The sequence below is a fragment of the Triticum aestivum genome, chromosome 5B (genome assembly GCF_018294505.1).
Source record: "Triticum aestivum cultivar Chinese Spring chromosome 5B, IWGSC CS RefSeq v2.1, whole genome shotgun sequence".
NCBI lineage: Eukaryota > Viridiplantae > Streptophyta > Magnoliopsida > Poales > Poaceae > Triticum > Triticum aestivum.
The window spans coordinates 142,828,297-142,851,544 of record NC_057807.1 but is presented as its reverse complement, the minus strand read 5'-3'; the positions used below and the strand labels follow the sequence as shown (position 1 = coordinate 142,851,544).

Here is a 23,248-nt window from a genome sequence, read left to right as displayed (position 1 = left end):
TTCGAGACTCCTCGTCATGTCCGTGATCACATCCGGGACTCCGAACAAACTTCGGTACATCAAAACTTATAAACTCATAATAAAACTGTCATCGTAACGTTAAGCGTGCGAACCCTACGGGTTCGAGAACTATGTAGACATGACCTAGAACTATTCTCTGTCAATAACCAATAGCGGAACCTGGATGCCCATATTGGTTCCTACATATTCTACGAAGATCTTTATCGGTCAAACCGCATAACAACATACGTTGTTCCCTTTGTCATCGGTATGTTACTTGCCCGAGATTTGATCGTCGGTATCCAATACCTAGTTCAATCTCGTTACCAGCAAGTCTCTTTACTCGTTACATAATGCATCATCCCGTAACCAACTCATTGGTCACATTGCTTGCAAGGCTTATAGTGATGTGCATTACCGAGAGGGCCCAGAGATACCTCTCCGACAATCGGAGTGACAGAACCTAATCTCGAAATACGCCAACTCAACATGTACCTTCGGAGACACCTGTAGTACTCCTTTATAATCACCCAGTTACGTTGTGACATTTGGTAGTACCCAAAGTGTTCCTCCGGTAAACGGGAGTTGCATAATTCTCATAGTTACAGGAACATGTATAAGTCATGAAGAAAGCAATAGCAATATACTAAACGATCAAGTGCTAGGCTAACGGAATGGGTCATGTCAATCACATCATTCTCCTAATGATGTGATCCCACTAATCAAATGACAACACATGTCTATGGTTAGGAAACATAACCATCTTTGATTAATGAGCTAGTCAAGTAGAGGCATACTAGTGACTATATGTTTGTCTATGTATTCACACATGTATCATGTTTCCGGTTAATACAATTCTAGCATGAATAATAAACATTTATCATGATATGAGGAAATAAATAATAACTATATTGTTGCCTCTAGGGCATATTTCCTTCACAAAGAACGGGCAGATCTCCCTCATCTACCTCCAGCCAGTCAGTGTTGACGATCTTCCTCGAAACGCCAGCGACCACCGGCCCAGTCCCCTGCCCCCGCCCTCCCCTCAACCTCACCGCACCACCCCTGGCCATTCCTTCAAGCCTTGCCGACCTCCATATCGGGCGCAAGCAGCTCCTGCACCCCACACCGCTATGATAGACACTGATGCGCCGCTTCCCCGGCGAACAGGTGGACTAGGTTCTCTGTGTGCCTAAGCGGGTGCTGCTTCTTTTAATTGCGATTTGACTGACCCTGAATTGAAATCCAGGCAGGCGACTGACCTCTAGATAAGGTGAAATAGTAAATGGAGGAAACCTTGTGCATTTAGTATCACGAAGAAGGTGCAGTAAGAAGCGCTCAACTAGTTTATTTCGTGGGATGAATACGCTTTGAGAAAAGACGTAATATTTGCACGAATAATGGAAGAGGAGTACCTCTTTCTGCTGGCAGTGATGTGTCCTCCTTCTGTTTTTCCAACGATCTTCTTGTGGTTCGCTGGAAACGAGAAGTTGTGGAGGACGGTGGAGCCTTGGACGAACCCATGGCCAAGTTGTTGAGTGTGGTGCGGTGGCCATTTGTTGGTGGTGGGGAACTAGATCTGAGGCGGCGAACGACGGCGTAGCGGGAACATTTCTAGTGCGATGGACGGTTACAATAGTGGAGCAGCAGCGGTGAGGTGCAGTACGGCATTGTCGAAGTAGTTCTGGTACGGCGCACGTCGGCGTCGTGTCGTGGAGGCAGCTCTACCTCGGCTTCATCTGCTAAGTCCTTGAGGGTGTTGTGGTTGCGGTTGCGTTGGATGATGACTTCAGGGTACCGGCCCCGGCATGATGGAAGAGGGCGATGGTGGATTGGGCGCGATGGTGTGGAGGACGGAGGAGGCTTGGGTTTCGTGGCTGGTGGAGAGGGTGTTTTGGTGTGCACAGAGTATTAATGGGGAAACGGAGGGAGGGAAATTAAGGGGGAACAATGTTTTGGTTTGGGGACGCGCTTGTTTGAAATTTGGGGAAAGTTACAAACTTTGCCCCCATCTAAAATTTCTGACATATTGCGGGTCAGGGGTAGGACAGTAATCTCAGGTGTCCCAAATGGTGGGTGAGATAGATTTCGGCCAAGCAGATGGGTGTTTAGGCGCCCATGGTGTATGAATGCTTCTCGAAGGCGGTTGAGACTGGCATCTTGGTGAAGTTACAAACCTACCCCGGTTTAGACCTTTGGACATCGGGCCGATAGGCTACACGGGCTAGAGTTAGGACATTAATTTCCTACCACCAAACATTAGTCTCGTGCGGTTTCGGGTGACCAGAGGCTTATTTGGCGCTTCGTTCAATATTTTGGAGCAGAAGCAGTAATGTTTTCAGTTCTCTTGAATTGAACTTTTAGAATTTGTCAAACTTCACAATTATTTTGGAATGGAGGGGGTACATTTGAATACACATTGTACACGAGTATATATTCAAAAAATATTCAACTTACATCAATTCATGCATGGTTCCAGATATAATCTTCTTGCTTGCAAAAAAATAGTTAGACATGCATATGAATATATAGCATGTTCAAACGCACAACAAAGATTGATGCCCCCTTTTAGATCTGATTTACAAATGTCATTATCTCGGATTCAAATAGATGAATGCACTTCCTATGAATTCGAATATTCGAAACCCCCTATATGTTGAATTCAATATGTATTCTATTTCGTAGCTAGCAATTTGGAATGTATCCATGTAAGTGACAAATGTATAAAGTGCTTGACACTAACAACATGGAGTGAACTAATTGATGTCTATATATGAATTGCAAAAGCAATGCATTATCTGGATTTCAAACCACTCTCACTCTATGGATCGATAATATGAAATAAACCCATGCACATGCTAGAATTCCATAGAGTATGGGTGTCTGATAGATCAATGTTTGTTCATACACAAATTGGAAAATTCATGATCTCATCCAAAAATAATAATGCCATTTATATTTTAATTTAATGCGTAGAATCGCCTTTTACACATAGATGCACTATGCCTCGGGCCGTTCTCACACACGCACTATATATCTCTCTATCTGACACATAAGTGCACACACTTTATATACATCGGCATTTCTCTCTCACACATGCTCACAGTATCTCCCGGGTGTCTCACGCACACTCTCTCTCTATATATATATATATCTCTGTCTTTTACTACTATGTACCACTCTTTTCACTAATCTCAGCTAGAAAACATTATTTCTCTCACATGCATATATACACACACATGGTCTCTACTAGCCCTCTATAGGCACATATATGTGCCTATGTGTCTCCCGCATGCACATTATCTTTAGACCTCTCTCGCACACATTGCCCCCCCCCCCCACACACACACACCTATCTCTTAGTATTTGGTAGATATGATTCCATCAGATCATTCAGTAGGATATCCCTGACTGTTTTGCCGGATGGTAATACGAGGCAAAGTTTTACCCAAGTCTGGGCCCTTGCAGTTGAGGAAAAAGCCTACTCCTGGTGTTGTATATTTGTGATAGCGGTGTGTACAAAGTACATGTGAATATCAGGCATTGTGCGTGTGTGTATACTATCAACGAGCTAGCCCCAGGGATTATATAACATACTCGGGGCCTAGGGTTACAAATCATATATAGTCGGCATATCATCAGTGGGGATAGAGTCCTCCATGACTCTGGTAGCTTCTTCTTGTACGCCGAGTCCTCCACATGGGTCGGTCCAACCTATGTGGTGTAGGATGGAACCGACCCATGAGTCCTCACGTAGACCCACCACAACTAGAAATGATGTGTCCACCACACCCACACACAATCTGCCACTAAGAAAATAAGCATATACAATAGTACAAAGTTATACATGAAAGTTAATTGCATGGTGCATCCAATAATATTTGTTTTGCATTGTGAATGTTTATATTTTCTCCTAAAATATTAGTCACGGGAAAGAGAAACGAAGGGAATATCTCTCCTTGTCTCCACCGGACACCCCTCTCTCTACACCAATTTCACGTACGCACACAAACTATCTCTCAGCCCTCTAAAAGTATGCCCCTGACACATTCATGCATGATGGTCAATGTATTTCAAGCGAAAGCACTATACAGTCATTGTACTTCAGAATATGCTCATTACGATCACCGTATACATTCTTGTGGTGATCATACGGTATCTAGCTCATGATACGTCTTCGTATTTTGTTGATGACACTGACGGACATTATATATGATGCGTGCTTTGTATTTTGTTGACGACACTTATGGTCATTGTATTTGAAGCGAAAGCACGATATGGTCACTGGACTTCAGAATAAGCTCATCACGGTCACCATATACGTTTTGTGGTGCTAACCAACCTGTGGTTGGATGGTAGGAGGACAGTGGTTTCCCCAGCCCACTTGGATTAATCTCGGTATTTTCCGGCGATGTGCGTTCAGTGGGAGGAGACATTCCCCTCGACTATGAGGCATCTATGGTGACTTCGTAAAATCGCAAGATCATATGCTGGCTCACTCTCTCGAAGGTGCTCATAGGGGTAGGGTGTGCATGCGTGCGCTTATAGCGGTGAGTGTTTGCGCGTATATATGAGCGCTTGTGTCTGTACTGTGTTAAAAAAATACATGTTGTGATTATACGGTCACTGGCTCACCCATACAACTCTGTAATTTGTTAATGACACAATCAATTGACCAGTCAAATGTTCCACGTGGCACAACTAGTGTTGCACCATCAGCGCGCGTAACCGTGGGGCCCACCTGTCAGCGCATATATGAAATAAAAAAGGTAGCTTGAGTCTGTATTGTGTTAATAAAATACATTTTATGGTGATCATACGGTCACTGGCTCACCATACAGCTCCGTAATTTGTTGATGACACAATCAATTGACCAGTCAAATGGTCCACATTCACCAACGCATATTACTATAGGGCCCACCCATCAGCGTGTATATGAAAGACAGAAATGGTAATAAATTAGTGGTCGGTGGGGATTCGAAGTCGTGAGACCTCTGGTTGATAGCCTGCGCGCCCTAACCATAGTGGACAAGGATCGCCTTGTGATGATATGCTGAGCGGGCCGTTTTAATTGCACACATGCACAAGCCACTATGGTGAATACAAACACATCACACATGCACACAAACACGGCTCGCATGTATGGATGCAATACTCACACGTACACATGCACGCACGCAACACTCGCACAAACACACGCGAGCATGCATGCATGCAACACTGATATGTACACATGCACTCACGAACACACGCACGCACGCAAGCACACATGCATGCAACACTGAAACGTACACATGCACGCAACCAACACTCACATGCCTGCATGCACACAACACATGATGAAAGACACACACTCAACCTATATGTGCATGCACCCTTTGTTGAGGACATGGATTCTTACGGGTATTAATCAATCTTATCTGTGATAAGCAAAACATTGATGTTTGCAGCAGTCTTTATAAATCACAATGTATCAAATGGGATATCAACATATATATGAAAATTTTAAAATTCTCTTACATTATATAGTAGGCTTATCAACCTACATGAATTAGATGACGCCACACTCAATGAACAATTATCGGTTTATGAAATGCCCGCTTCTCACTGCCCTGGCCCACCAAAAGCTCATCTGCCTGCATTGGGTCACTGACATGCAGGCCAGGTACCCAACGAGACCACACATCAATGGAAGAACGGCGTAGTGTTGTACGTTAGAGTCGAGGGCACCGCTCGCTACACGTACGGCTGAACACGCCTCCTTGCCGCATTCAAACGCCTCCATGAAACCCGTGTGGAAGCCGAGAAACCCACTTCGGACACACGTCCTTTCATGAACGGGCCCACATCAAACGCAACGCTGGCCGAGCTCCTCCCGTCCGTCGTATATTTAATCTGCCATTTAAATAAGGCCAGACGTCGGCCAAGAATCGCACACCTCCGTCGCTCCCATATCTCCTCCTTCACAATTTACTCCACTCTTACAATGGCTTACAACGAGTAGTTATCCGTCATCGAAGCTGGCTTGGTGGCCCATTGAGCCCGTCGGATACGAGCTATGCAGCTCGCTGATCCACCTCCCTCCCCTCGCCCGACGAAGCCAGTAGCCGCCCCAAGCCGACGTGTGGTTCAGCAACTCGCCGCTCCAAGCCAGCTTGACGAGGAGCGGTGAGCTGCTCCACACCGGCACAGCGGGGAGCACGGGCGTCGTCTCTACCGTCCACGATGCCGCATTGTACCGTGCATCTCGTGTCTGCGACCGCTTCTCCTGTTTCTATGGCTGAGACTCCCATGCATGTGGTCGCGCCATGCAAGCAGAGACAGAAGCCATGTGCACGGAGAGCAACGAGTCGGTGGCCAGTGCCTCCGCGTCCGCTTCCATCATCGAGGAGAAGTAGAACATGGGAGGACGCCACCGCTTGGGTCCCATGAAGGCCACCGCCGAGGCGACGCCGGCGTACACAGCAGGTGTCTCGCCAGATCCTTCTGTTGCGAGGACCTTCGTCGACCCCGCATGGGCTCCACGGAAGAGGAGAAGCCTCGTTCATACTCCATCTTGGGCATCAGCCAATGATGTCAGTTGAGCGGTGGGGAAGCGAGCCGTCCTTTGCGCTGAAGCATATACCTCCAGGGCTCCCGGCAGTCCGGTGATCGTGCTGCCTGACATGAGGAAGACAAATGGATCCACGGACGACCTTTTAGGATAGGTATTATTATACCTGTGTTGTTCAGGAGTAGCACCGCTTAGTTGATTTGTATGTAATGAAATCCATCATATTTATATAAAAATCCGGTATTTTATATGAATTCCATCATTGTTTATATGAAACATCGTCGTGCTTGCATGAATTTCGTCCGGTTGGTTGAGTTGCTGTCAGAATGTGTGCGGCTACGTTTGGATGGTGTAATTTGCGGGTCGTCGGTCGGTCTGCGGCCAGCTCGGGCAGCATGGTGGGACAAAAAATCACAGCTCGTGCGAGCTCGTCTCCAACGCGCGCACTGGAGGATGCATGAGCACCCGAGCTCTTCTTCGTTCATCGGTGGCAAAGGCATGGGTGGACAAAAGGGTCGCCAATACTTTGGCTGCCCCGGACAAGATCCAAACAACCCCTTCCAGCCCCACCCTTCCCAGCACATTCGAATCCCTCGTTCGCCGTGAAATTTTGCCATGTATTGTTTTCATGGATATTTTGCTATGTGAAAACAAATTTAAATATGAGCGAATAATCGGTATCCGTGGTCTTTTGCTGGGACACAGCTAGATGGCCTCATAGTAGTAGTAGTGTAATGTACTAGTACTACTAGATAGTGAGTGCTTACTACTGTATCATGTACTCCCTCCTTTCTCAAATATTTGTCTTTCTAGACATTTCAAATGGACCCACCGCCGTCCTTGCCAGGCGCTGGGCACGCGTCCCCCGCGAGCTCCTCGCGTACGACTTCAGGGTGAGCGACATACTCCCGGCAGAGTACGACCAGACAGTCGCCCTCCGCCGGCTCGACCTGCCGCGCGACAAGGCTCTGTCCAGGATTGTCGACGGCCTGATGGCGAGCTCCGAGGCCTCTACCATGCGTGCGTTTGTGGACGGCGTCACCGGCTTCCTGGAGGCAGACGGCGGCGCTCCACATATATCTACATCGTGCGTTGACTCTCCCTGGTAATCGCTTTATCCAAGCTTTGAGAGTTTTGACTACATCGATTGTCGATCACCGCCTGCTGCTGGGTAAGAACTGGTAAGAATTTGAGTTTTGCTTGACGGATTTGTGATACCCACCACCACCACCACTTGTTAGTAGTCTGTAGGATCATATTCTTGTCTGTTTCTATTGGTGCTAACCATGCCAGGATCAGAAGCCGACGAGATTGATACACATGTATGTAGACACATTTTAGAGTGTAGATTCACTCACTTTGCTTCGTATGTAATCACTTGTTGAAATCTCTAGAAAGACAAATATTTAGGAACAAAGTGAGTACATACTAATTGCAATGCATGCATGTGTTAGCAGTATAATGACCACGTACAAATTTGATGGTAAGATTTGTGTAAGTTGGATGTCATATTATTACTATAACATGTGGTTAAAGTTAGCCTCCAAAACGCATTTTAGACCCTATATGGATTGAGGGAATACATGCATTGTTGAGGTTTCTCTTAATCCTTGCATGCAACATTTTTATTGAAGCTTGAAATGTGAACACGTGAATGGGAGGGACTACTACAACCCTTTCAAAAGAACTGTAGTGCTAATGGTATCGTACTCCTTCCGTTCACCATGTCACATGCTCAGCACTTTTGCAAACTATGGAAGTAAAATATTTATTCCACCACTCTACATCTATTATGGATACATTGTGGATTTCAAATTGAGTCATATGGGTCTTGCGGCAGACCCGGGAGTGCCTGTTGGACTCGAATCCGGCCGAGGCAATACTACGCCGATCTGGACCTGCCGCGCCTGATGACAAACGGAGGAGGCCAGTTGGACAGGAACTCGGAAGTGCATACTATCCCACGGCCTTGCAGGCCCGATATGACAGCCTCCGTCTCGAGTTTGTGCGTTCGCCCGGAAAAGCGTTTCTGGACACCAAGTGCGCTGACACGTATGCACGGACCATGGGTGTTAGCGAGGTTTTCAAACAGGTTTCAAGCCGCGAATTAACTTGTGGTTGAGTTGGTTAGATGGACAGTGATATCCCCAACCCACCAGGGTTTAAATTCTGGTGCTCGCATTATTCCTGGATTTATTTCAGGATTTCCGGCGATGCGCTTTCAGTGGGAGGAGACGTTCCCGTCGACGACGAGGCGCCTACGGTGACTTCGTAAATCTCAAGATGATATGCCGGCTCAGTCTTTCGGATGTGCTCATAGGGGTAGGGTGTGCGTGTGTGCGTTCATAGGGATGAGTGTATGCGCGTGTATATGAGCGCTTGTGTCTGTACTGATGCTAAAAAAAACAGGTTTCAAGCCAGCCAACCAGGTCAGTGGGCCCCGGTGAATCGGCTTTCGCGGGGCGGGCGGGCAGCGGACCAACCCGCACGCACGGACGGTATTTCTGATTGGTCCTCGCCGGCACCCACCAGCTGCACCTGGTTGCGTTGCGTCTTTTGAGCTGGCGTCTTGGCATCGCCGATCTTAGGGCATGTACATCAGGTTTAGACGCCTGTTGTCTGCAAAGATCCTCCACGTCACCTGTAGACTGCGGTAGAAACTCCTCATACAATAGATGTCTTTCCTTACTATCGGCAATACCGTAAAATTAGTAAATCTGTTAATTAGTCTATATAGTTAAATTCCATCCATCTCCGACCGACCTCACCGCTCCTACTCTCTAAAAAGGGTAGTTGCCATCCTTTAGGGTGTGTCTGGTAGAGTGCATAGAGGGTGCATGAGCTCAAGAATTGCCTTCTCGACCCATTTTTGGGTGTTTGGCAGCCTGCATGGGGCCTCTTCAGCATGCACAAGCTCAGCCCAAATACCCTTTTAGCATGCACGAAGTGAGAACACCCCAACAGCCGTTCACTGGTCGGCATGCATGAGTGAAGTGAGCAACAACGTGTTTCATAAAAATATTCAGAATTTCTAAAAGATGATTTAATTTTCAGAATACCAAAAATGTTCAAATTTTCAAAAAATGTCTAAATTTTCGAAATTTGATAAACTTTTCGAAAAAATGTGTAGAATTTTAAATTTTGTTTAATTCTTTGAAACAGTTTGAATTTTTGAAAAAAATGATTTTTGAAAAAATGTTCATCAAAATTTGTTTAAATTTTTTAAACATTAGAAATTAAAAAATGTTATTTTTTCATGTTTCAAAAAATTGTTCACATTTTTTAAATGTTTTATTCACTTGTTTGAAAATAACAGTTGCTACGGTACCGTCTGACATGTCTAAACAGATGCAAGCTGCCAAACAGAGTTTCAGCTTAGCATGTCTTCGCACATACATCCCTATCAAACAACAGCAAATGCATGTACTCGGCATATCCACACTAAGCATGTATCAAGGAGAACAACTATGCTATGTTGGGAATGCTACCAAACACACCCCACACACTCCATACAACGCTAGAAAGGTTGTCCGTAGCGACCAAGTTTCAAGCGCTGCAGATCATCGTTAATTGTACTGACGGGCTCTTTCTCTCTACTCAATTTCTGTCCCCCACGTCATCTAAAATCCTAATTGTAACCCCTTCTAGACAGCTGATTGTACTCGTTGTACATGCCCTTAGGCCAACCGGATCCATCTAGTCCACTTATGTCCATTTTGGTTCAAATAAAGTCATGGTCCAACGCACGGTCATATCCGTTAAATTTGTCCGTTCTTTTTTCGAAGCAAATTTGATCCGACGGACAACGAAGGGACGTGCACTCGTCCGTTTCTTTTCCATCTCGAGGCCGCATGGGGGCCGGCCACCTACCTCCCACCCATCAAATTAACTACACACACGCGGGCGGCCCCACCCGCCAGCCTTTGAGCCGCGCGAGGTCCTTTTACTGTGGAAGCTGTGGACTAGCCAGTCCAAACTTTCACTCCAGGCGACGCCTGCCTCCTTGAAACCTGACAGGGCCAAACCCTAGCCACCGGCCTCCAAAGCTCCACCCCTTTCCTCCACCCCGTCCTCATCGTCGGCCATGGGGTGGCACTAGATCGACAACCGCAAGGGGAAGCATGACCATGAGGCTGAATCCTCCTCTGGTCGCCGCAACCGCTCCACCCCCTCCTCCTCCGCCGCCATTCTCCATCGCCCTGCCAGCGGCCAACCCTTGCAACCTGGCCGTACATGAAGGCCGATATCTGCAAGCGCTACGGGGACACGGGGAAGCCGCTGCCGCGGAGCGACGTCCACCTCCCAAATAGCCGGCACCTGTCGATGGACCGTGTGCCCATCCCGCTGGTCCCCGTCGGCATCCGAGCCCGCTGCGAGGAGATCCAGCACTGCCACGCCCTCCTGCCCCCTCCCACGACCCCTTGTTGATGACGTCATGTACGCCGTTGACTCCCCGCTGTGGGACACGTGGTTCCGCGACGAGCACGACCTGCAGCAGTAGTCGTACTTCATTGGTAGTGGTTCGAGTGTGCCACGGGCGCGCGGTCGTGCACGGATCCGAGGGATCACCCTGACACCATCCCACCACCACCACCTCCCATGACTGCTGAGGAGGAGGATGAGCTCGTGCGGTGAGTTTTGGAGGAGTCCATCCACGACCACGACGAGGACCAGTGGTACGGGCTCGAGGTAATGATGGCCTTCTTCGCCGTGGGTGACGTCGCCATCCCCCCTGAGCTGCAGGAGGCCGTCGTCGTCAAGGAGGAGGTGGTGTTCAAGGAGGAGGCCGTCGTCGAGCCGCACTTCGCAGCAATGTTGGGGCAGACGTGTTCCTGGATGGACACGATGCCGTGCACACCGGAGTTCGTCTCCGTGACGCCCTCGTGGGTGGGTGCTAAGGCGTGGTTGCCGTCCCATGCAGGCGCCTCCAGCCATGCAGCCGCCGCAGGGGCCGCCTGCCCACCTCTGGCAGCCACCGTCGTACATCAACCTCACCGGGGACGACGACTAGGAGAACGGCGGCGCCTGAAGATGGCGACGACATCGAAGACGGCCACGGTGACAGTGGCGTCAATTTTTTAATGTTTTTTTAAGTTTGAAGTTAAGTTTAATGTGTGGCTGGGGTTTGATTAAATAGTTTAAATATTCTAGAACTATTTGATTAAGTTTGTTTCTATGTTTTATTAATGTGTGGTCGATGTATTTTTTGCATTGCGAGCCGGACATAATGCAATGTGGCCGTGTGTTGGGTGTACCGACCGGCGGACAGTCTAAACTGGACACGGGCGTCCATTTTGCCGGCCCAAATGGACAAAATGGACAAATTGAATGTCCGTTTGGAGTTGGACTTAGAACATGGTTAACAGTTTAGCCCACGGCAAGTTTTATGAAGTTGTCATTTCAAGAATAGCCAACCTAGTATCCTACTGATACAGGAAAAAATATTTTGTATGCTAGTGCTATTAATATGAGGTCTGCATTTTGGAGCTTGGCCTCCATGGAGGCCCTTTAAAAAAAAATCAAAAATCATATTTTTTTGGTTTTAACAAATTCTAAAAAAAATTATACAAGTATACAAGGATGTGATGTGTATGTGTATAAAATTGCAGGATGAAATATCTTGAGATGCGATCAGTGCAAAAAGAACAAATTCATGGACTTTGGGATGAATAGTATCATGTACTAAAAAACATAGATTTGTTTTTTTGCACAACCCTCATTTCAATGTATTTCATCCTGAAAATTTACACACATGTGTGTTATACCTCCATGTATGTCTGTATTTTTTTTCAGATTTTTTTTAAAATGTAATTTTTTTTGGAATTTTGAACTTTTCAAAAACTGGCCTTAATGGAGGCCGAGCTCCAAAAGCAATTTTGGTATTGATACATAGCTCATATTTTTCTCGCAAAAAAAGTGTTGGAACAAGTGCTATAGCTGGCTGCAAGTTTATAGTCCGCTTCTCTTCCCCCCCCCCCCCCCCCCCCCCCCCCTCTCCTCTTCTCTTCAACTAGGCAAAATCTAATGTGGCATCTTTTATATCTTTTATAATCAGCCTACATCACTCTGTTGTATTTGGACCTACCACTCCCATTCTCGGGTATAATGAAGCGGTAAGAGCAACAAATTCACTTTGGAGGACGAGAGAGCCCTATATTATGAATAGTGTCAAAATATCATTTTAATGTTTCAAAAACAAAGTTTAGTTACTTTGGAGGACTGAAGCGCTTTCAAACAAAGTTTATTTACTTTGTTCTGATGCTTCATTCTAAACCTAGAATACGTGAATTGGACGCTCACAAATTACATACAAGTTCCCTAAGTGACAAAACCTTGTAGACGACATATTTGGTGTCTAAAATGATGAATGCAAGACTAGGCATGTGCGCCCCATAATTTCCTACTGTATAACATAGGTTGATGTTTATTGCCAGAAAATGAGAAAAACGACCAATACACTTCATGGAGTATGTTACTCCATCCGTTCCGATTTACTCGAAACGGAGGGAGTACTATATTTGGATAATGACACCAAGTGATTGTTTAAAGACGCTTAGTCTCTAAGCAAGATACACTTAGCGGTTGCATTTATTCCCCAATCTTTTCTGTTTTATTTACCATCGTGGTGCTTTTACTTCTTATTCTTGTAGTACATGTGCTACTTTTAGTGAGAAAGATAATTGAAATGAGTACTTTCAGAAAAGTCATTCACGTGATCTTACATTAGACCCCCCCAATGAATCATCTTGCCGCATAAACTACTCCTAGAAAGAGTGGACGTAGCCAAAGCACTTTAGCATCACAAAAACAACGAAGTCAAACAAAGGAATACTTAATAACACTCATCACCACGTCAACACATTTGCGTCAGGAGTGTTGCAAGGTTGTGATGATGCAATGAACAATGGGTTGGCTAAGATTAAATTTCATACCGTAGACACGTTAAGTTCAAATTTTAATAACCTTCAATTAGGTCATCACAAGAAAAAACCATATTTTTGACAAATGCTAAATCTTGTTGGCTCAAAATGAAGCATCAAAATGATACATAACACAATGAGCACACACACCTGGTCTCTGCATAGTTAGGATTCACACAGCCAACATCAACACGCACGAAAACACGCCGACAATTAGCAAAATCATATAAGACCAAAGCTATGCGTAGGCGAGGAAAAAAAGCTCCAAAGCAATCGGAAACCTGCATGAATGACCATATCCACATCAACTGTATCATGACACCACACGGACAATGAGGTTCTTCAACAACAATGACTTCAGAATGAAAGCAACACTCAAGTGCCGCTTTCACGACTAGAATCTAGGATCTGAAGAATTAATCCGAACATATCCGAACAATGCCTTCAACAAGTAACGACATTCAAAAAACATCGTCATTGCCAGGTATAACCAGCTTGGGTCAGACCTAGGTTGTCGCTTCGGAGCTCGAGATCAGGTGCTCGAGTAGCACCACCATCAAAGTCACTTAAGTGTTGTCTCCTCCACTTTTTCTTAATCCCAACAGTTACATGTGATGCAACGGCCGCAGCCGCAAAACCGTCGTCGTCCATAATTTGGACCAATCGCTGCAAACCGTCGTCCATAAGGGGCCTCTTCGGCAAGCCGTCGTCCATGATTTGCATATCATAACCACTGGATCTTGAGAGATGAACACTTATGAAGACCTTTCGATGACCACCACCATCATAGAGCAGTAGGAGGTCGCTGCAGCACAATCTGTAGTCACAACTGCCCGGTCGACCGGATCTAGATCACCACCACCAAACCCTAGACCGTAGCGCAGCTGGCCGGCCACCGCCCGCGTGGAAGGCCAACAAAACACATGTTAGTTGCTATTCTACTAATTGTTTCCTCATTCTCTAAAAGTTTTTGTTTATAGCAAAGTTATGATCAAACTACTCCAGTTGAATCATTTATAACAAAAGAATATATATCTAAGTAATTGTCGCAATTATATGCAATTTCATTAGCTATGTAAATACGTTAATGCAAAAATTGACGGTCAAATTTGTGTTTTGGAATCTTGTTTGCGTAGATCGTGTTTGTACAATACTCCAATTTTTGACCAATCTAAAGAAAGCATGTGTAAATACCGCCTACCCTTTCTAAGAAAAAGAAGGAGAATGTGCTTTTTCTAATAGGATGAATCTTCAGTGTGAGCACCTCCACTCAAACTATTCAGCACCTTTTCCCTCTGCCCTATAGAATTGATTTCGTGTAACCTCCTCCACTCAAAATCCTACAACACCATCGCGGTAAAAGCTAAAAGTTGTGAATCCATTGCATCGCAATTCGAACTCTTTTCTTTTTTAAAGAATCCATTGCATCTCAACCAAAAATTCACCGTGCTCCGAGGAGCAAAGCTGTGAAAACGACATTTTTGTCCATGGAGCATAGCAAATACCAAAACCCAACCCCAACCAAAACCTAGCTTTGTCCAAAAACCCAAAGGCCCCCCTCCCTTTCCCCTCCCCCTCCCGGAACCGGCTCCTCTACCGTGCCGCTGGGCACGGCAGAGTGCCGTGCCTTCTTACGGAAGAGCGTGCACATATGGGCCAGAAAGGCCTCCTAATGCATCACGCGGCAGCACAGGTCAACAATTAACTATTTTCTTTTTTGCTAAAAAACTAATTAACTACGTACTTCCCAACTCTTAAGAAAACTATTTCCCTTGTCTAAAAAAAACTATTTCTCCTATGAAATACTAATTTACTGTTATTGTCTCAAAAGACTAATTACCTACTCCCTCCGTTCCTAAATATAAGTCTTTTTTAAACATTTCAATATGAACTACATACGAAACAAAAGAAGTGAATCTATACTCTAAAATATGTCTATATATATCCGTATATAGTTCATATTAAAATCTTGAAAAGACTAATATATAGAAACAGATGGAGTATTAATTAATACATATGAGCAACATTCTAAAATGGAAATGAACTCATACTAAAAAAATGATTTTATTGGTATTGGTATCGTTCCGTTTCATTTTTTTTCTTTTAGCCAACATGTTCAAGCAGACATGTGTTAAAGTTTCTAATATATATACATATATACATACATACATACATATATATATATATATATATATATATATATAGACATGTGATAAAGTTTCTATTTTTATTTGTTATTGTTTTATCAGCTTTATTGGCACGTTTATATTTTTGGTGGATTTTTTTTTGTTTTTTTCATGCTACTTGCGGCAGAGAGGGCGAGGGCCTCTGCCAGCTGCGGCTGGTAGTCCGCCTCCGCCTTGCGTCACTCCTCCTTAATGGAGGTCTGCATGGCTGCCGCAAACACCGCCTGGTAGGCAGCCTCCTCCTCCTGCTTGACGACTGGGGGCGGCGGGGGTTGGTGTCGTGGTGTTGGATGCTGCGGCGCCGTTGCTCCTCCGGTATCTGACGCTGCTCCGACATGAGTAGCTCCCGCCGCCTGCGCATCTCCACCGCATGTGCCCGCTGCGACCGCGGCACCGAGATCCGATGCGGATCCAGATGACAGTCGTGCGGTACGGTCACATCCAGTTACGACAGCAGCTGCCTGTACTGGCAGTGCCATCGCGCCTGGTGCACCAGAATGTGCAGTCGTTGCCTGGCAGGGTGGGCAGGCGCTGGCGACGACGGAGTAGGAACTGTCAGGGGTGAGCTTCCCCTTGTTCTTGTCGGGGCCGCCGAAGAAGCCCATGGGTAGGGTTTGCTATGTCGCCGGTGAGGGAGCGTGCAACTAAATATGGATGGGCAGCAGAAGCGGAAGTGGATGTGCCCCCCCGCACACGCTAGATTTAAAAAGGACGACCCATGTAGCTTCTAGTCGCTGACGCGTGGGCCCGCACGCGGTAGGTGGACGCGTTAAATATGACGGAGTGCGGTGGTTGGCCGACCAACGTGTGGTACCGCGGCGGACACCGAGGAGACGCGCGACGTGTCTTGGGGCCTGAAATGCATCCGCACGGACACGAAGCAGGCACATTTTGAATTTGGGTCGGCGCGTTGGGCCGGCGTTTTTGTCCGCGGCGACCCAAACGGACATGGACGGTCGAAATGGGTCGCCCTGTTGGAGTTGCTCTTAGTATTTTATAGAGAAAATAGTTTGTTAGGGGTTGGGAAATAGTTAACTACTTCCTCCGTCTCAAAATATAAAAACATTTTTTACACTAGTATAATATCAAAAACGTTCTTATATTATGGATGGAGGGAGTAGTTTTTAGGGCCGGGAAATAATTAAAAAAATGACTGTATGAAAATAGTTAATTAGTTGGCCTGTGTAGCCCTGTGATGCATCATGTTTTTTTTTTGAGGAAACTGTGATGCATCAGATGAACGGCTGGGCTGTTAAGATGAATTTTCGACCAGGAGTGAGGCCCTTCTGGCCCATATCAATGCACAGGCTGGGCGTATGAGAAGGCACGGCACTCTGCCGTGCCCAGCGGCACGGTAGAGGAGCCGGTTCCCCCCCCTCCCCGCTTTCCACCATTTCTTCGAACACCTTCTCCGATCGCGCGCCGCCGCCCATGGGGGAGGCCTCCGAGTATGACGGGGTGGATGTGGCGGCTGTATCGGCGAGGTTGCTGGAGCTGGTGGCCGACGACGACGTGACGGCGCTCGTCGACCTTCTCGCCGCGCACCCGCTCCTCGCGGATGAGCCGGCGCCGTGGTACTCTCCGGCGCGGGGCGCGGAGCCCATGACGCCGCTCATGGTCGCCGCCGCGTACGGGTCCCTGGCTTGCCTCGACGCCCTCCTCTCGCCGCCCCACCTCGCCGACCCCAACCGCGCCTCCGCCTCCTCGCTCTCCACCCCGCTCCACCTCGCCGCCGCGGGCGGCGCTCCATCCGCACCCACCACCGTTTCCCGCCTCCTCGCTGCCGGCGCCGACCCTACCCTCCTTGACCATCTCCACCGCCGGCCGTCAGACCTCGTCGCGCTGCCGCCAAACTCGTTGCCCCTCAAGAACCACATCCTCTCACTCCTTGGCGCCCGGAAGGAGTGGCCACCGGACCCCTCACTCCCGGACATCAAGAACGGCGCATACGCTTCCGACGACTTCCGCATGTATTCCTTCAAGGTCCGCGCGTGCTCCAGGGCCTACTCCCACGACTGGACGGAGTGCCCCTTCGTCCACCCAGGAGAGAACGCGCGGCGGAGGGATCCGAGGAGGTACCACTACAGCTGCGTGCCGTGCCCGGAGTTCAAGAAGGGCGCCGGGTGCAGGAGAGGGGACATGTGCGAGTATGCGCACGGGGTGTTCGAGAGCTGGCTCCACCCGGCGCAGTACCGGACGCGGCTCTGCAAGGACGGCGTCGGCTGCGCGCGCCGCGTCTGCTTCTTCGCTCACACGCCGGAGGAGCTCCGGCCGCTGTACGTGTCCACAGGCTCGGCCGTGCCGTCGCCCCGCGGGGCGATGGAGATGGCCGCCATGGGGATGGGGCTGTCATCTCCGGGATCTTCGTTCACGCCGCCGCTGTCGCCGTCCGGTGGAGGGAGTGGCATGGCGTGGCCGCAGCCTAACTTGCCGGCGCTGTGCCTCCCCGGGAGCGCAGGGAACTTGCACCTGAGCCGGCTGCGCACCTCGCTGAGCGCGAGGGCCATGGCGGTCGACGAGCTTCTGGCCTCGGGGGACTATGACAACCACCTTGGATCGCCTGCCTCTGTGCGGTCGGCGAGGGGGAAGGCGCTTGTGCCGTCAAATCTGGACGAACTGTTCTCGGCGGAGATGGCGGCCTCCCACTCGCCGCGGTACGCCGACCAGGGCGGCGCTGCGTTCTCGCCGACGCACAAGGCCGCCTTCCTGAACCAGTTCCAGCAGCATCAGAGCTTGCTCTCGCCACGGGCTGCGGCCACCCCAGAGCCTGTCTCACCAATGAGCTCCCGGCTGCTCGCTGCGTTGGCGCAGCGGGAGATGATGCAGCAGCAGACACTGCGAAGCATGAGCTCAAGAGACCTGGGCTCCAGCGCCCCGCTCCTGGTCGGCTCACCGGTGGTGGGCTCTAGCTGGTCCAAATGGGGCCTCCCCTCGGGCACCCCAGATTGGGGCGCTGACAACGACGAGCTTGGCCGTCTCAAGCGGTCCTCGTCGTTTGATCTCCGGTCTGGGGCCAACACCGATGAGCCTGACCTCTCATGGGTCAATACCTTAGTAAAGGAGCCCACGCCGGAGAAATCATCAACCAACGGGACCATGGCAACAGAGTCTATTGGCATCTTGGGCCGATCAGCAAGCCACCACGAGAGCATTGCCGGTGATGACAGTGCCATCTTGGGTCGAACAGCGAACCACCGTGAGGGCATCATCGACGGTGAGGAGGACGCCGCCACTGGTGTCATCGGTGGGTGGCTCGAACAGCTCCAGCTCGATGAGATGGTAGTTTAGAACAACCAAACACACAGATGAATCAAGAGAGGTGAAATTTTTTTGGCTGTGCTTCAACCGGCTGCTACTGCCTGCTGCTGCTAAGTTACCAGCCTCAGGACATCATGCTAGCAAGTACTGGTGCCACATTCTTTTGGGGTTGTTTGGTGTAGAAGGTGAGGAGATTTTTAGCATTTCGAGCTTGGCCACAGGTGAAGCAAATGGAGGAAATGGAGCCTAATCAACTGCATCAAAATTGCCAGCTTTGCCTAGGTGAGGCATTTCTCCTTATATTTCTACTTTAGTGTCCCCTTTCTCGTTGATCTTTATAAAGGTGACTTCCTCACTATGAGGATTATGAATTACTCTTATCTTATGGTACTATCTTATCTGTTGCCCCCTTATCCTTTGGTTGTGTTGTGAACCAAGGATTAGGAGGGGAGAAGGATATTAGTATTACATCAAATTGTTGCTCCATGACTCGACTCATGGTTGTTGTAATAACATATTGCTGTTGTACTTGAGATTCATGAACCATGATTGATGTAAAGTTCCCACTTGCTATTCCAAAATTAAGCTCCGTCCTTCAAGATTAAGTTCTGCTACTGCTTGATTTTTCTTCACAATGAACTGTCTAAATGCAGATTACGTTATAGCATCACACAGCATTACATCTATGTGGAGTAATCGTTGTTCATCTGCTGTTGCTGGTTCCAAATGCCGGAATTATTTTCTTCATTCCTGCAGGGAATTAAAACTTTCCGGGCGGGGAAAAAGAATCCAAGGTCGGCAGGGGCATTGACAAAGATTGTGCTTGGAATTTGGACGGATCCCTTCTCTTTCTCCTGGAGGCATTGAAAAGGATCGGATGGTTAACATCATAGTACACATCGACCACTGCGAGGTTCACTTCTGATGCGCTATCGATGAGTCCTCGTCTGCCCTGACCGATGCATCTTTCTTGTCATAATAAAACAACTGGCACGGACGGTGGCTCGGTATGGTCGCCTCACGCCTTGGCTCACCCGCTGTGCTGACATGTACTGTGTGACCGGGAATACAAAATAAAATTGGGCTGCATTATCCTGGCATGCATAATTTTACTACGAAGGTCTTGCACTGGAGACAAGAGCTGCTCTCGGGCCTACCAACATGACCTGCAAAACGTGGGTGCGCCAATATGAACAATTACTGTGTTAGGAGTTGCTTTATATATAAAAAGTAGGGCGAGAGCCTGTTTCGAGAGGAGTATGATAAAAACTTATTGTTTTCTTCAAGTGATTCCAAACTAGCTCCGGTCACAAATGTATGCCGGTTTTTTTCCCCAGGAAAAATATGTCGGTTCGTACTCCCTAACAGCCTATTCTAGTTACACAAACTTGTACTCTTTCTGTAAAAAAAATAGAAGAGCATTTAGATCATTAAAGTAGTAATTTAAACGTTTTTATATTTCTTTATGGAGGGAGTACTACTTTGGACATGCATGGTATGAGGATAATATTCTCTTATAGCCTAATTACCGTGGAATTCTTTGTTTCAGAACAAAATACAGAGAACGCATGAATATAAGTAAAGTGCGAATGCTTAACACTGGTATATGTTGCTGATTGTTCACTGTAACTAATAGGAGAATGGCATGTTTGAAGGGAAGTACATCGCCGATTTACAACATACTATTATTTTTCTTTAGCAGCTGTGGCACAAAGCACATTGATTAAAATTTAATTTCTGTTTTCGGATAGCTTATGATAAATATTTGATCCTTCTGAGAGTACAATGATGTAAGATCTCTTTTATGATGAGTTGTTTTGTGCATGATCAAATGTTAGTTACAAAAGTGCTTGCACAATTGGATTAGGCTATTAGGCTGCCTACCTCACTCTTGCTGACATTCAGGTGCATCTACTTAAGCTATATGTCCAATTATTTCCTTTTCAAAACCGTAAATTTGTCATTTCTAGAATAAATAATTTTGGTGGATAGTATGCAAAATTTCCACAAAAATACGTCACACCTGCCAGTACTCTTGGCTATTGGGCCATTGACTCAACAAATTTAACTCGAAAATGTCAACAAAAGAAAGAATCAATTTGACAAGTTAATAACTTCGATATGTTACAACATTTTTCTCAAAAAAATAAATATACAATTATAAAAAAAATCAGCTCCGAGAAAGTATTCCTTGGATGATATTAGTTGAGGAACCTATTCTGCATTATGCATTGGAATCGACCAAATGCTACTTTGCTTTTCAATTTTATAAATGTGGTTTGGTAACCTAGTGACACAGATCATGGACCCACTAGAATATTATAGTCAAAAATCAATACAGATAAACCACTCAACCGATAGTCGTGAGGATCTAACCATAGTTTTTTTCCCCTAAACTTAGGATCTAACCATAGTTAGCGGAAACAGAGACAAGGTGGTACGTTGCTAGGCATCGATATGTGTAATAAAAAAGAACTATACCATATGTGTTGGTGAAATTGCTAATCATGATTAATTTTCTGTCAGTATCATCTAGTGTAGCATTCACATCTTGCTGTTTGTCATCTTACTTCCGGCAGACCGGTTTTCTTGGAGAAGAAAAGGACGTGAAGTGTCATATGTGTCATGGGTTACAAGTCATCTTTTTTGACATTTGTTAGCTTGGTGTGGAATGCTTTTTGACGAGTTGGGTCCTTTCGGTTTGGGGTTTTGTGGCTGTGGAATTGTCGGTAACACGTGGATTTTATATCAATTCTTTGTTTGAGGATCACATGAGCTCCTCTATAAGGTTTCTTTTAACAAAAGCAAACAGTCTAGAGAGCTCGCGAAGAGCACACTCGTAGTGGAGGAGTGATAACTGTTGAGTATCGTGATTACTTAGGAAATGTGAGATAGATTAGAATTTGTTCTGACTTGTCTTGTACTCTAAGTTAATCATATAATTATATATATATGCCCACGAGGCTCAAGCGATACATCATCGATTTCATCAATCTCCCTCTCTATTCCCTGTTACAATAATTCACAAGGGTAGGGGGTCAGTTGTACCTTTTTCGATAAGTAAAAGTGTCGAACTCAGCGATCAGCTGTAGGTAGAATTATTTATTTATTTATTTGCGGAAGAGGTGGAGGTAAAATTAATATTTCCTCAAAATTCTATCGGCCACCGATACAACTCTACGCACACCGATGTCACAGCACCCATCACTGCCACGACTGACAGCAGCAAGGCCCGACCCAGGAGAGCCAAGAAGTCCAACAAGCTATTCGACCCGGCCACATGAGAGCTGGGTGGGTGAGTATTAGTAGGTGTGAGCCCGATGGGAGAGGCACGGCGTTGTAATCGGTCAACCACCCCACTCTGTCTTCCTCGTCCTCCCACCTCCTGTATTCTCCCCTCTCCCGATCCCCTTTCCTCCCAAGAACCCTACTCGTCAAATTCGCCTGTATCACCATGAACTAAGTGAATCGAGCAAGAGGGACGTAACATATGGTATCAGAGCTCCCTGATTACCTGAAGAAGCCGTCGTTCACCACGCGCCAGCAGCGTCAGGCCGACGAGATGGGGCAGCGAGTGGAGGAGATGGCGGCGGCGCTCAAGGCGATCCAGGAGCAGAACGTCGCCATTCATAAGGCGGTGGCGGCAACCACCACCATCATCGCCGAGATCTAGCCGGTGGTGGCCGATCTGGCCGCCTGGAAGCCGATGTTGGAGAAATCGCTCTCCGACGTGCAGCAGGAGCTGGGCGGGGTGCGCAAGGAGCTGGACGTCATCGCCCGAAATCCCGTGCTCGGCGTTAAGCCGGGAGATCTACCGCCCATCTTTGATCGATCCGGAGGTGCGCCACAACCCCATGTCGGCAGCAGCCACCAAGGGCCCGAAGGCCACCGCGTCGACCAGATTCATCGGGGGGTTTGTGCTGGGGTGGTCACCACTCTAGTCCCACCTCCGGTCACGGGTATGGCACCCTCCCCAAATTTCCTTTCCTCCGCGGGGCAGTTTTCTGTTGATCATCGCTCTCGGCCGCCAGGGCGGTCACCGTTGCGGGGCATGTCCAGATCGGGCAGTCCGCTACCACCATGTTCTCGCAGTCCGTTCCGGCAGCACACCTCTCTTGTTTCGAGGCCTAAGATGGATTTCCCTTAGTTTTGGGGGGAACGCCCGCGCAGCTAGAAGCGAAATTGCGAGTCCTATTTCCGTGTTTTTCGTTTAGATCCGGTGCTCTGGGTAGACACTACTGCCATGCACTTCACGGGAGCAACAATGGTGTGGCTCGAAAACAATGATTTCGATCTGCGACACATGGAGTGGGAACACTTTTGCACCACAG

The 23,248-nt window shown here is 47.5% G+C and overlaps 1 protein-coding gene across 2 annotated transcripts; it reads left to right on the top strand.

Annotated features, from left to right (window-relative positions):
• Positions 1-16,952: 16,952 nt before the first annotated feature.
• Positions 16,953-20,208, top strand: LOC123110858 (zinc finger CCCH domain-containing protein 67). Of its 2 annotated transcripts, XR_006453761.1 has the most exons (2): positions 16,953-19,199; positions 19,674-20,208. XR_006453761.1 is itself a non-coding variant. In XM_044531486.1 (1 exon), exon 1 carries the CDS (start codon positions 17,091-17,093, stop codon positions 18,945-18,947), a length of 1,857 nt encoding a protein of 618 aa, XP_044387421.1. In that variant the 5' UTR covers positions 16,953-17,090; the 3' UTR covers positions 18,948-19,522. The 2 variants fall into 2 exon arrangements, 1 of the variants encoding a protein (XP_044387421.1); XM_044531486.1 differs by lacking the exon at positions 19,674-20,208 and having other exon boundaries at positions 16,953-19,522.
• The last annotated feature ends 3,040 nt before the right edge of the window (positions 20,209-23,248 follow it).

Coding starts and splice junctions, on each gene's coding strand:
- LOC123110858 (XM_044531486.1), top strand. CDS start 17,091: ATGGGGGAGGCCTCCGAGTATGACGGGGTGGATGTGGCGGCTGTATCG.